Source organism: Athene noctua, chromosome 5, assembly GCF_965140245.1.
Source record: "Athene noctua chromosome 5, bAthNoc1.hap1.1, whole genome shotgun sequence".
Classification (NCBI taxonomy): Eukaryota; Metazoa; Chordata; class Aves; order Strigiformes; family Strigidae; genus Athene; species Athene noctua.
The window spans coordinates 24,466,358-24,481,394 of NC_134041.1; the positions used below are offsets into that span (position 1 = coordinate 24,466,358).

At 38.0% G+C, this 15,037-nt stretch overlaps 1 protein-coding gene across 7 annotated transcripts; it reads right to left on the reverse strand.

The window, feature by feature from the left end:
• On the reverse strand, positions 1 to 15,003 carry FNDC7 (fibronectin type III domain containing 7). 7 transcript variants are annotated; one of them, XM_074906728.1, is made up of 15 exons: positions 14,865 to 15,002; positions 14,017 to 14,530; positions 13,541 to 13,559; positions 12,209 to 12,466; positions 10,162 to 10,416; positions 9,176 to 9,436; positions 8,428 to 8,685; positions 6,740 to 6,994; positions 5,793 to 6,050; positions 5,106 to 5,360; positions 3,087 to 3,341; positions 2,271 to 2,531; positions 1,640 to 1,669; positions 1,059 to 1,125; positions 1 to 631 (listed from the first exon to the last, which is right to left on the reverse strand). In XM_074906728.1, exons 2-14 carry the CDS (start codon positions 14,077 to 14,079, stop codon positions 1,085 to 1,087), a joined length of 2,469 nt encoding a protein of 822 aa, XP_074762829.1. In that variant the 5' UTR covers positions 14,080 to 14,530; positions 14,865 to 15,002; the 3' UTR covers positions 1 to 631; positions 1,059 to 1,084. The 7 variants fall into 7 exon arrangements, with proteins under 7 accessions (XP_074762829.1, XP_074762828.1, XP_074762830.1 ...); XM_074906727.1 differs by having other exon boundaries at positions 1 to 667; XM_074906729.1 differs by lacking the exon at positions 12,209 to 12,466 and having other exon boundaries at positions 1 to 667; positions 14,865 to 15,001.
• Between the last annotated feature and the right edge of the window lie 34 nt (positions 15,004 to 15,037).

Here is a 15,037-nt window from a genome sequence, read left to right on the forward strand (position 1 = left end):
CTTGAACTTTGCCTTCTGTGTTGGCTGAAAAAGTAACTAGAGTATGAGAAAAGGTTCTGCCTTTTCTGAGAAATGGGAAATTAAAATTTTAGTAATAACCGTCAGTTCTTTATTAGTCACAAAGCAAGACAGTTAAGGTGAAGATGACATGTTTACCTTCATGAGTCACCTCTCAAAATTGTAAAGAAAGAAACTTTTTTTGAAATTGAAATTAAAATGAAATAGCCTTAGATTACTTGATTAAGCAGCAAGCTACTTTTACTTGAGTGCACCCACATGGCTTTTTTTTCTAAAGGAAATAAATTTCACTCTTAAATCTTTATTTCAGCCTTTACTATTTCACTGATACACACCTAATGAAGAGCTTTTACAACTGATTCCATTCAAGATTATAGAGATTTCTATCAGTATCATCTGCATTTTAGAAATTATCTCATGAATTGGGGCTCAAATTTGATGTCCTGGGTTAGATCTCAGATAGGGCTAGCTGTTCAGCTTCCCTCCTCCCAGCCCTCAAGCAGCTGTGACTGTTGCAGTTAGGCACAGATGTCATCATCCCAGCTTCAGGGAAAGAAAGACGGGAGAGCACTTAAGGAGAATGATGTTACCAATAACGATAAATCCAGGATAGCTGTAGGAGAACAGCAGCAAAGAGGAGATGGTCAGCCTTGAAGGAGGAAAAAAAAGTCAGCAGTGACTTCTTCCAATCCTTTTGAGATAAATAGTCCAGAACACCAATACTTTTGTTGGAGAATGAGCAATTTCAGCTAACAGAGAAAGTAAACGAGTGCTGAAGAGTATCTTGATCTGTTGGGATTTTGAGGGCTTTGCTGGGGAACTACAGGATAGTATTAGAAAAGGTGTAATGAAATGAAAGAGGTTTTTATTGTAAATGGAGGAGAAGACAGCATGAGTTTTCTGAGGTAAATATAATGGATTTTAACAATCAGTTATATTTAAGATATACAGCACTAGTGAAGTTTATCCCTCCAATCCCAAAGATTTAAGCATCAGGAAAAGTTTGATTAATACATCCTAATCTGAATTACAACTCTTACCTCCTTATCTGAACCAGAATCTTCATCTAGATATGTTGGTCTGCATTGCTCTTTCCTCTATAAATCACTGTAACAGAATTCAGAAATTAAGACAATTTCAGTTATGAAAAACCAACTATCTTAAGAAATGTTTGTTTCAGTGCTTTTGAAGTTGTTTCTAGCAGCTTACATAGGCAAATAAAGTACAAGGCTGTCCTGTTGAAAACCTAGGATAAATAAAGTAGAATAGGTTGAGAATAAGCCACACTTATTTTACTTTTTTTAAAAAATAAAAATCAGAAGTGCAATCTAGTTTAATTTGTAATGGGATATGACAAGGCTATAAAAGATAAGGCTGCCTTTTATTATGTGATATCAGATAAATAGTAAATGTGACAGTGCAGAATGCATGATGATATACAGGCTACAATATAGGTAAGATTTTTTTAAATTATACATTATAAGATGGGGGGTGTGAGACAAACCTGTAGAAGCCTTGACTATCAAATTTATATATTATATGCATCTTATTTGGAGTTACATGATGCTAACATGTTTTACAAACATCATGGATCTGGAATGAATGTACTGTGTGCTCTTACCCATTCCAACAGAGCTTCCAGAACAGGTTACTGAAATGACATGAAACAGTAGTGTAACTGTTAGGTGGTAGGTTGTAAGCCAGAAAACATTAGTAGACTGTAGAATGTAGTCTGTGCTATAAAACTGTGCAAACCCACCAGATAGCAGTAGTTTTATAATGGCTTAAATGTATGCCCTGGGAAAGGAATCCCAAGGAAATTACTACCCCTTTACACAATTTTTACTTTTAAAAATGTGCTTAGGAGTCATTCATAGAAGTTCTTGATTTGTTTGTTCAAGACCAATAATTCTATGAAACAAAACAATAAAAAATTCTTACCTATTTGTTTCTGTATTCTAGCCACTACTAACCTCTCAACTGACAATTAACTTCCCTCTATTCACCCACCAGGTTATGGGTGACCCAGTTAAGAGGCACCTGTGTAAATAAGTATGTCCAGTCCCAAAATGCTCCTGTGAAGTTTCCGTCACAGATATTGCAAGATCACATCCATGAAGTTACTCTGGAGTCAACACTAGAAAAGGAAATTTCTATTCCATGCCATATTTACTTGTATAACTTCAGATTACATTTTAACCATCTAGCATGCATGAACAACAATACACTATTCAAAGAAATTTAAATTTTACCTGAATATATTTTTCTAGGACAAAATGTAAGCTTCAGCCCCTTATCAGTAACTGGTGATACTACCACTGTGTAGACATCCCCACAAGGTATTTCAATGATATCGCAGTGACTGAGACCTGAACTAGGGGTACAGGTGAAATTGCCTTTTGAGCCATGTAAATCAGTATTGTAGTTTATCATTCCATCAGAAGCTCGCCAGTATACCCTGATACCATTACTGCCGAGCCTATACAGCTTCACCCCAGAAGGGCAGCAAGCACCTATTAAAATAAGAAACATTAACAAGCAAATTTTGGAAACCCACAATACATTATAAATTCCTAGAGGGCATTTTAAACCAGATGATACTATCACACTGATACCAGCACTTCAATAAGAAATTATTATTTTACAGAAGGTCAGAATAATTCTTGAACTGAACTAGGGAAGAAAATGTTTTATCAGACTCATTATGGATCAGGAATTCAGCCACTGTTTTACATGTTGGAAAACTGTTGCTCTCTCCTGACTATGGAGTGCCCAGAATCCTCTTCTGGACTCTAAAATTTAATTATGCCATAGCATAATTTAAATTAAAAAATTGTTTCTGGAGCAATGTTATCAAAACTTTATATGGCCACCTGATGGCCACTGTGAGTACATGGTTTAAATGATAGGTGAAAATAATCCAAAGTGCATTTATTTGAAAGAGGGAACTGCAAGTGTATTAACTATGTATTGAATTTCAACTGCACTACTTGTATGAAAGAAACACTGTACAAAGTAAGTTGCATATCGAGTCTTTTTCTTCACAATTGCATTTACAATGTACATACTGGAAGAATATCCTTGGTACGTGCAACTGGATGTCAAACCCGTTTCACTGATTGCTTTCAGAGACACTGTATAGTTGGTGCTGCAAGTGATGCATCCCAGCAGACAGTAGTTTTGAAGAGTGTGACACTTTGCCTGCCCTTTTGGAGACTCCAGTGTTGTTAAATACGTCTGTGCACCCATTCCAACAGACCAGCTGATATTTGTTACAGACTGTGTCACTTGAGTTAGTATCAGGTCATTAGGACAACAAGGAGCTTAAAAAGAACAAAAAATAGAGAAGTCAATCCTGGTTTGTACTTTGAAAATGGAAGGTATTTTGGGGGGTTGCAACTAGAATAGTACATGATCAGGAGCAAAGGAATTAAGATGTGCATACTTTTCAGGTAAACATTAGCATGCTGAAAAACACTTGACTATTCTGGCAAGCTTCTTATAAACAGAATGTCAATGTAAGATCAACTTGTCTATAACCCTGAGTTATAACCCTGGAATTATGATATAAGATGACTGTTCACCAAGATACTAAAAATTACTAAAATTTGTCATCAGAATATCAGAGTACATCTGTAATTTAGTTAAGCAGAATCCATGTCTACTCAAGTCATACAGCTCAGTCCAGCTCTGTCTCTACTTCAAGTCTCTTTCTCTACAATATAAAATGACTGCAGCCAAGCTGCCTGTTAAAAATAGATCTTGGTGTACGTTAATCTCTGAGCTGTGCCTGGGGATTGTCTGGGTAAGTGGTGCTGGGCAAAACTCTGCTAGCAGGAATGGTGGGTAGGATATGCTTTAATCTGTTCTTCACACTGTTTGTTAACAGGGACATCACCTCTTGGCCTCTCCTGGTAATATTAAAAGTCAAAATGCTGACAAGGAAGTTATGCAGTTCCTTAATGGATTATGTTACTGTATTTCACTTAGCTGTGCCATATGATAATTGTTTGCAGTAAGGCTTCTCAGTAGGAGGCAAGTGCCAAGTGATCCCTCACACACACAAAGATAGATACATGTTTAAGCAGAGGACATCCAGCATCCAGCAACAGCTAGTATAATGTGCACACATTGTAATAAAAAAAGGCAAGCCAAAACCATCTAGAACAGTGGTTCTCAACCTGTGGTCTGCGGACCCTTGGGGGGCTGTGATGTCATCACAGGGGGTCTGTGAAGCTTAAAGCAGGGGTGGGGAACATCCAGCCTGGAAACATTTGGGCTGGCCCGTGTCAAGCACTGCGCTTCCTTTTCCCACAGCCCCCTCCCCTCAATGCTCCTCTCATACTTGAGCTCCCCACACCCCTGCCCTGACACACTAGTACATTCAGTGCTAGTATGGTTGGTGGGACCCACTTTAACTAGGTGTTTTTTCTCTTAAAGACATTTTCTTAACCCAGTGGCCTTCTTTAGGGCTACAATGGGGCTTAAGTCTGTTCCTCCAAGTGGTGGCCCTGGACCCATAAACAAAAATATATGGTGACTGCACACAGACAAACAAGGGGGGAGCTGAGAAGGATTGTAAAACCTTTTCATCAAATTTTAATGTAAAAATTGGCATCAAATTCACAATTAGCACATCAAAATACCATAAAATGGGCCATTTGAGCAAGAACAGTGTTGATGCCATTATTTTAAATTCATATGGAATCACTGTAATGAAGTTATTATCATAGGGTTGACATAGCACTTAGGTATATGGTGTAGCTGAGGACTGTCAGTGTTAGGTCTGGCTGGACTAGGTGATCTTCAAGGTCTTTTCCAACCTTGATGATTCTGTGATAGCAGTATGTGCATTAACAGTTTAACTTATTTCCCTTCTCTCCAAATTTGATGATCCTTCCTGAGAGAATTGAAATAAATATTTGATGCTGTCTAGTGCTTTAAATCTTGAATTAAGTCTTGGTGGTCCACGGCCACAAAAGGGGGTCTGTGGTGAAGGAAAGGTTGAGAACCCCTGATCTAGAGAGACGGAATTATTTTAGTATTACGCTGCTAAGTATTTTTCACTATATACCATTCCCACATACCTGTCTCTAAAGGGACACTGTAACTTGGTAAGCTCTGTCCTGCTGGTGATCTTGCTATAGCACTAACAGAGAAAGCAGATCCACAGGGAAGACTAATTAAGGTACAAGAATTTCCAGAGCTTGTGCAATGCCAAAATCCAGCCTCTCCTCTGGCAGTGACAATATATGTAGCTTCTTCATTGTTAGATTGCCAGTGTACACTGATTACAGAAGGAGCCTCCTTTGAGATATTTTTAATTTCAGGACTGCAAGGAGCTGAAATATTTCATATTATTTCATATATTAACAGTATTTAAACAGATTGTTTATGCATATTATATAAGTTACATATGAAATTTAAATTACAGTTGGAACTGACAAACTACTTTGGAAAGTTATATGACCCTTCCCTTAAATGTTTACTTCTGATGAGAATTTAGAACTTGTGACAGAACTGACAACATAAGGATTTTGCATACAAAATGAGAGATGAATTGTAAATCTGATTTTCAAAAACTTGGAGCTATAAGAATCTTTCAATAGAAATCTGGTTTTAGGTCCCTACAGACAGTATATTTTTAAAGACTTCTAGTATTTTTTTACTTTATCAGTTACAGTAACTTAGCACTCCAGTAATGCTTTTCATCAATGAATCACTGCAGTGTGTAGCTAATTATTTCTTCTGCTAAATAAGAATGATCATAATACCTGTTGCCACATACTTGGATGCACATGACATGTTGCTGCCCCTGGCCTCACTGAAAGAATAAACCGCGATGCTGTAGCGGGTGCTGCACTGCAGAGCTGACAAGGTGCAGGCCGTGGCAGAGTCGTTGCAGAGCACCGTGCTGCGCCAGCCCACGGCCCTCGTCTCGTACACTTCAGCACCTCGGGCTGGAGCCCAGCTCACCTGCACCGTGTCACTGGACACCAACGCGGCCTGGAAGTCACCGGGGCAACAAGGGGCTGGGAACAGACAAGGCAGAGAGGTGCACTTGAACATGAACTGAACACTGGCACAAAACCCAAGAGCCTTGTTTTAGGTATCTACATTTCATCTCTCAGATCTCCAAAGGTGACCGACACTGTGAAAACAGTCTCATTAATCCCAGACCTACTTCCCGAATTAATGCAGCATCCCTCCATTCAAATTAATAGAGGGCATTCTACTGTATAGGTAAGACATAGGAATTATGTATATCCTTGATTTAAAATTTCAAAGCCTCTAGAGGTCAAATAACTCTAACAATATTCTTCACAGTTTCCCATTGAACTTGTTATTTTTTCATTTTCCAAACAAAAAATTTGATGAGGAAGTTTGACTTTGGTACACCTTTCCTGAGGCAAGAGAAAAAAAAGACTAGAATTCAAATGTTATGCCAGGACCATGTGTTATTCATTCCTCCTTGCCTAATGATTGTTAATTGTTAAACTCTTTACAAGTTTGTAAGCATCTTGTTGCAACTGACTGTGCAAGTTAAATTCAACTGCAATGTGAAATAGTTCTTTTTCTCTGCCAATCCTTGTGTGTTTTGCTCCCAGACTGAATAAAAATAGTTTAAGTCATTATCTTCCAATAAAAATGTCCAATTAGCTCTACTGTGAACACAGTTAAAGAATCCAAAACGAATCTGAGAGAATACATTGCTACTCACCAGTAGTATAATTGAATACATCACCTAAAGGACTCTGCCCTGCCTTGTTATATGCAAAGACACTAATGAAATAAGTGAAGCCACAGTCCGACTGGAAATGGCATTGGGTATGTGATGTGTTGCAGTGCACTTCGAAGCCATCATCACTCTTCACAAAAACCACATAATAATGACCAAAATTTACACTAGACCATGATACCAACAAGTGGCCAGAATCATCCTCTTCAATTGATATATTTACTGGTGCGCAAGGAACTGAAAAAAAAAATTTAAAAAAAAGAAAGAAAAAAGAATTTTAATCAGAATATTTTTATTGAAATTATACTTCTGGGGAATAAAGGAAGACAAGGAATATAGAGAATTATTTTACTCAGCTTGAATAGTTGCTCTGTCTTGTTCAAGAAAACAGCAACTTGTCTGCCATTACAGAGGATGCTACTTACATTTAGATGAAAAATGAGTATGATTTTTACAGAACAAAATAGATGCTACCTTAATGTTTTACAAAAAAGTGATCTGCTTAAGGAGCCCCCGTGAGCAGCAACAGTGGCACTAGGCAGTATTTCAGAAGGAAATGGCACAGTCTGTGCTCACAAATGGGAGTTTTCTATGACAATCGGAATACTAGCTTGAATAGCAGGTGGCATCCAAGAGCCTTTATGTGAAAACCTTTCAAATATTGGTATGAACTCACTGGCTGTGTCTAAAAAGAGCTGTCCTTTGCTCAGGTTTCCTTTCTGGTGGCTTCCCAAAATGCCACACTAAACTGTGAACTCCATGGCTTTTGCTTAAATAACATTTACTTTTCTAGTTCAAAAAGTTTAGCCTGCTGCTATTAGAATTACTATATATGATCTAGCTGAAGCAGTGTTGCTGAGAAGATTACAGCCCACAGCTTAAAAATTGTGTCTTGCTTAAGGCTCTCTCATCCCATTAGATCTACCTCTGAGTTGTTCACATGGATGGTCTCTAACTCATATCAGTGAGAAGTAAAAATGAGGCAGGTTGCATCAAATAATTAAGTAAATAATGTTGTGTCTTCGAAGTAGCACATAATAACAAAAATGGTTTCGGTTTTGCTTACATGGGCAGTTCGTCCGGCAGGACAGGAAGCAGTAATCTCTGACATGGCAGTGGTGCTAAGGAGCTGAAACAAGCAACCTTTGTCCTGACAAAGCTGCTACCTGAGAACAGTCTGTGAAGGTCTCTTAATCTAGTCTAGTGCTGCTGCTTTAGCTGGATGTGGTTTTGTTGACTAACAACTAGATTTAGCCTGGAACAGTTCTCAGCCTAGGGCCAGCCCTTAAAGCTATCTCCTGACAGACTTCTCCCAATCTATTTGTGACAGATCTGACACAGTAGGACAGATCTGTTATTCCTTACATTCATCTTACACTCAGAAAATTGACTTTAGAACAGAGACTTCTGGGAAGAGGAAAATGTGGGCTTACTGGTTCAGCCAACAATATATACATCGTTGCAAGTATTTCTCTCAGAAATACGAAGAAAGTCTAGGCTCTTATCCCTGAAATAGAAAGATATATGGCACAGTTCATGCACAAAGTTCAGAAGCAGAAATAACTATTTGAGAATTCAATTCATTCAATTGTAATGGACTAATTTACATTTGAAATGAAAGAAATATATGTTAAAATGCCACAAGCTATACAAGGATCAGTGACACATACTCGTTTTGAAGCTTACTGCATCAGTAGGTTTACTGGATCCAGCATCATTGTATGCTGTGACAGAAACATAATATTCAGAGCCGCACTGGAGTGATGGCACCGTGCAGGAGGCAGAAGACGTGTTACACTTCAGTTTCAAGAGTCCACTGGAGGCTGTCACACTGTAAGTTAGAGCTCCTTCTGCTGGCATCCAAGAAACTATAGCTCTTAAAGCACCACTATTAAAAGTTACTTGAACATCCGCTGGTGCATTAGGACCTATGGTGTATCAGTTTGGAACATAAAAATACAACTTAGCATGTGACCTACAGACAAGCTTTTTCACAACTTGCAAACTAAATACAATTTTTGTGGTGCAGACCTTACCCTCATTCATATTAGAGAGACCATTTTTTAAAGAAATAGCTCTAGTTGTACACCAGCATAAAGCTTTCTGTTGGAACTCCTCGCCTTATTTGAATATTTACTTCTCACATATAGAAAAATCTTCAAACCAGTCTAAGCTTGCATAATCCATACCCAGGCCTGTCCTAGGTACAACTTTAGTGGTAGTGAATGGTATTTTTGCCTTGGCCTCATCTAAGCTTTCATGAACTTTGAGATGGGCTAAAAACAGTATGATCTGAAAATCTACCTCATGTATCTTTGAAAAAAATAATACGATCACACATACACATAAATACTTCCTGGTATATATTTTTTTGCTTTTTTTAATGCTTACTTGGTTTCAAAAAAGAAAATTTCTTACTTGTTCTTTGGTTATATGTGAAATCATCTCCAGGTATCCCATTGACATTCCAGGCATATGCCTTGATAGTATAGAGAGTTCCTGGATCTAGATTTGTAAATATCAAGGCCATATCGGTGGTGTTCTCCTTCACCATTCTGCCCAAACCATCGGATCTCATGAGGGACACTGAGAATCCAGCTGCCATATACACAGCTTTCCAGCTCACTGCAATGGAGTCACAACTTGGAGAACTAACAGACAGAATTGGAGCAGCCAGGACTGTTGAGAAAGAACACCAGTTAAGCTTTTGGTTTTTCAGTAATATTGTTTGAAAGAGCCAAATTTGAAATGAGTACACAGACACAATAATCATCAAACTCTGAGAGACAAATTCAGCGACAACAAAACCAGCAAAAGACATTAGTGCAAGACTGACAGAATAAATATGGAAACTGATTTGGTGCATCCATTATGATATTACAGGTTTTGTAAATTGAATGTAACTCATGCACATGAAAGGCTGAGTCTGTAGAAGAATGAAAATCACCAAGAAGATACTGCATTTCCTGTCTGCTAAGTTTTACATTGTCTTATTATTTTAGACTTTTAGTTTTTTCATTTCTTCCATTCCCTCAAGTTATGGTTTTTGTTAAAATAAAATTTGATTCTGTTAAAATGAAGTACAGATATTCATACAAATTCTAGTAAAACTTCCTAGTAAACATTTAACTTACAGCACCGTCATAAAGCAAGCCATTAATTCAGACTCTTGTCCTGCTCATTAAGTCAGATGGCTGAATTCTAGCTCTCAAAAACTGAAAGGAGAATGTGATCAACACGATTTAAAAGACAAGCTTATAATAATTCAGCACTGGTACACGCCTGGGATATACCATTTGTTTTCTGTTCAAATGAAAAAAAAAAAAAAAAAAAAAAAGAGCTTGCAGAAATGCTTTATATTATAATAACATTACAGAATATGAAATAAGAATTTGAAAGTCCACCTGTTTTTGCTTTTCTGAAAGGTGAAGGCTGGCTTTTTCCTCCTGAATTTACAGATCTGATAGTGATTCTATACAAGGTGGCAGGTTTCAGTCCCGTCACTGTGCCTGGAGAATTTGCAACTATAGTTTCAATGAAGGAATCTCCATCCTGTGCGGTCAGCAGATAACTAGTAGCCCCAGGTACCGCTCTCCATTCCACTGTGATACTGTTGCTAAGTTTTGAATAAGCTTGATCAATAACAGGTATGTCTGGAGCTAAAATGGGAATAATGATAGCATACTGAAGTTGGGGAACTCAGCCCTGTGAAACACTCAACACTCTGAACATTTTACAAAGACAAAGTGTAGGACAAATGGCCTACACCTTCTATGAATGTTTAAGTTAAATGAAGTTTAAATGAACATTAACAAAATATACAGTCTTGTGATACTCTAGACCAACTTTTATCTTTCAATAAAAATATTATAGTACCCTTTTTTAACCTAGGTTGCACTGAAAGGTCTTTTTGTCTTGCTATGTAGCAAATTAATTATACTGGATGTTTACAGAAAGCAATATACAAAGCAATACATACAAAGAAGTGGGTGTTTATACAAAACAGTCTGAAATAGGATGCTGAATCACAGGCATTGCTATATTAGAACAACATACAGTAATTTAGTTCGGAAGGGACCATGGGAAGTCATCTTATCCAACCCCCTGCTCAGAGCAGATATACTTAGATATACATGACGCATCAAATATCACAGTTAAATGCTTTTCTATTATGCTATGTTGCAGGCCATTCAGAAAGAGCTCCTGTGTACTGCACTCACAAAAGTAACTGTATTTCTCAACCACAAGTAATTTATGTTCAGCAATCAGCATTTTCAGACTAGAATCAGCATATGTAAAGCAAGTCCATATATTGCAAGGCTGCAAAAAGCTCACTAGAAGAGAAAAAAAAGATAAAATGAGGGTGAATCCCACCTAAAATTAAGAAAAGGAATGAAAAAGTATTTGGCACAAAAGTATGCGCCTTGTGGCAAACATTAATTTGTAGCAAGGCAGATAATCCGGGATTTCAGAGATCCTAACAACTATTATACATGGTTATAAAACTCCTGAGCATTATGTCTTCTCTCTTAGTCTCAAGTATTTTCTTTTTCAGCTACAGTCAGACAACCCTCTTTCGGCCCATTTGTAAAAATGGTAACATATTCTATATGATCATGCCTATGTAACATTTTCAGGTGTGTCTGTAATCTTTGAGCAAGCTTTTGCACTATGTTGTTTTTTTTTTTTTTCTTTTAAAATACTGTCTTTAGTAACAATTCATTACCATTTCTGTACAGGAAATTCTCATGCAAATCTAAGGGAGTTGCATGCCTAAGAGTTAAGTAAAGAATACACAGCACGTGATTTATATCAGAAATAAAATACAGAACAGTATAATCATTAATACCTGCTCTCTCCTAACTAAAATAGAGGGTTTTTTATTCCCTTCAGGTAAAACATTACTACTTTTTCATTTTCAATTGTTATTGTAATAATTACTTTTATAAGAAACAAATTCTACTGGAAAAATAATGGCTATTTCTAAAAATTAACAGTTAAATTATCTTAGAAATGGAATTTCAACAGAATACTTTCAAAATTACATTTCAGTGATGAAATAAAAAAGCACTTCTGTTTATGTAGGTTCTTCTTCAATATCCACCAATGACTTATATGCTACAAGTCCTATTGTGAATGAAACAAAAATAATGTTTATCAGCATCAGTATTGAAAAATGTATATAGCTCCACATCTGCATTTTAAATGAAAGGGTAGGTGATTTGGAAAGCTGCAGTCTGAGCAAGCTGTGCGTGGCAGGTCTGGGAAATACTTAAAAACGGAGGGGAAAAGGAGCTAATCATGCTAATATTGAACTCGGGAGGAGAAGCAGCAAGAGGCTTCAATGGGAATGACAGCTATTCCCTACCGGTACAATGAAACATCAAGGATAAAATCCCAGTCCTACAGGGGTCAATGGAAATTTTATGTCACAAAGTTCTTCTTACTAACCAGTTGACTGCATAATCTGTGTTTCTGCAAGAGTAATTCCATTCTTGTCAATGGCTTCTGCTTGTATAGCATAAACAGTATTGGGACTTAATGAAGTTAGAGTTCCTTTAAGTGTAACATCACTAAAATGAGCCAGTAATGGATGGCCTACAGTATTCACAGCTGTAGCTGTGACTCTGTAAGATGAGGCTCCTGAAAACTTGGGCCATCTGAGATAAATGTTTCGTGATCTCACATCATATACAGACAGAGAGAAACCTAAAAAAAAAAAAAAATAAAAAAAAAATCAAAAAACCATTTCAGTCATTCCTGAATATAGTCCAGTCTTCACAAGAAGATGTCAGTGTCTTATCAAGCATCTATGTGACCTAATTTTCAGATGATAGGCACTCCCTTGAATTGGACTGCTATTTCCCTTGTTCACTGTTGTAATCCATTAATTACTGTAATAACTGCTGCTTGCTCTCATAATATCATGTTGTGATGATGGCTATTCTTAAAACCCCCATATGCTGTACTCTATTTTAGAGAAATACTGGGTATAATCTGCATGTGAATGTACAACCAGCGTCAACAGTATTCCACACATGAATAGGCTCAAATGCTTGTTTTGCAAATCATGACAAGAATATGCTATAGTAAGTGTTCAGATACTGCAACATGTCTGCAATGATTAAACATTTAAGACCCTTGACAGTGCAGTATATACAGGAATGTGTACTACAACCAGAGAATTAATGAATTCTGAGAGTGGTCCTTGCTATCTTGCATTCCTTATAAACTAGTCAGTATTCACATTTAAGGTGATGTGATCTGCAGGCAAAAAATTGAAGGCTGAGGAAAGTATAAAATGTTGTAAAACATTGGAAATATTTGCACTTAGGAGATCATGCTTCTTCTGGTGTGGGGTTTTTTCTTGGGATGGGGAGTTTGCTTGTTGTTTTCTTTTTTATTAAAAGATACGAGAATTAATTGGGTGTGAATATGGGACAGTTTGAATCCCGTTTATAGCACAGTTATGTAGGTAATGAACAGCACAATTTATCCAGCTAAGTGTTCTCCCTGGTTCATGCTAGTGTCAAGGCATAAGTGGTCTGTCAAAATCTTTGTGCAAGCGTCCAGTGTAATTGGCACTCCTAAAAATGAGGTTTAAAATTTATAGAAATATCAACATAGATTTTTTTAAAGCTGAATCAAACTTCAAAACAATTTTTGTTTATAAAGCTGCTAGAACTTAAATAATTTTTTATTAGAAATCACACGTTTGTGTGTTTTCTTCAGACCCATTCAAAAATAAACGGGCAAACCCCAAATACCATTTTGAAGATTTACCTGTGTTAGCTGAAAAGATCTGAAAAGGAAGATGTAAAAAACAATTAGAAATACAAAGTGAAAAATTTTATTTGGAAAAATAAAAAACTAGGAACATAAGTAACAACAATAAAATACTACATTTTTTAAACACATTTTTAACACATTTTACTGATATGATGTATTTGCTCAGATTCTTTAAGCACAGAAAGTTTACGCAACCAATGAGATTTGGTACAGCTATGCAGATAGTATCACATCTTCATGTTCTTCTCTGAATCTGTCTACTGATCCATTTTTCAGTTGTTGACAGACTTCAAAAGACCTCGGGTCCTAATATATTATTTTTCAGTCACTTGTAAACAGTGCAAAAGTGTAATAGTAACAAAATAAGAATATAATAGTCAGATAGTCTCTAACCTAACTTTTAGTTTACTTTATAAAAGAGTATAGTATCATTCTTGAAAATAGTTTTCAAGCAAATGAGTTATACTCACCATTTCGAGGCAGTTGAAAAGCAGTCCAATAAATACCAATGATTTACCTTTTGCACCGCACATCTTATCAGAACTTTGTTCCAGCCTTCATATGGGGATGAGCTCAGGTCGATCCCTGCTGTGACCATTAATATTTTGCAGCAGTAGGTTTACTCCCTGGGAGGAGAGGAGGTTGCGCTAGGTTAGGCCCTCCTCCCTGCTGGACTGCAGCCTGCCAGCGGTTAGCAAAACCGTGGCGAAATGAGTCCCACACGGCACTGAACTTCTAGGCAGGCAGGTGGTGGGGTTTTTTCCCTTCTGTAACAGGATGCGGCTTCTGCATTGCTTATACAAGATTCATAAAATAATTAAGCCCAATGTAAATTCGAAATTTGCTGTTCAGCTTATTATCTATTGTCATGTTTGTCCATTTACAAGGATCTTTTTTTCTCTCACGAACGATGCCCTCGTCATCCTCCTCTTTGAATGGAAAACCGCCATGCCGACCGGGAACCACTCTTCTTCATGCTTCGTGCTGTGGAAAGAGAAATTTTCCTCTCATTTCTTTGTACCTGCTGTTTCTCCTTTGACAAGACGCCTTTATGTCTTCAAACTCTAACTCTTGACGATTTTAGGCGTCAAGAAACGGCATCTTTCTATGAACCAACAGTGTTTTCTTGGTGGCTTACAGAACGTAACAGGGAACCTGGGGCCCGTTTTGATGAGGGAGCCACGGCGGCGAGGGGAGTTCCACACCCCGAGGGGACCCGGGACCACGGCAGGTTGCGCGAGGCCCCCGGCTGCTCCCCACACCGCGCAAGGAGCCCGCCTCGGGGGTGGGGAGGCGGCTCCCGGCGTCCCGGGCTCACCTTTCGACAAGCACCAGGAGGTCCCTCCTCAGGGGACGAGCCCTGGTCACCGGGCGCTTCCCCAGAGGGCATTTCAGAACCCACCATCGCAGGGACAGGCGGCTCCGGAGAGACCGGCGCGGCTGGCAGGACCCGAGCCGAGCCGAGCCGAGCCGAGCCGAGCCGAGCCGAGC

Bases quoted from the DNA above. Each gene is read 5' to 3' on its own strand.
- FNDC7 (XM_074906724.1), bottom strand. From the start codon at position 14,079: ATGTGCGGTGCAAAAGGTAAATCATTGGTATTTATTGGACTGCTTTTC. The intron at 9,437-10,161 runs GTGGACTTTCAA...CTTTCTCAACAG, and splicing joins TTTCAGAAAAGCAAAAACAG to TCCTGGCTGCTCCAATTCTG. The intron at 3,342-5,105 runs GTATGTGGGAAT...GTTCTTTTTAAG, and splicing joins CAGTGTCCCTTTAGAGACAG to CTCCTTGTTGTCCTAATGAC.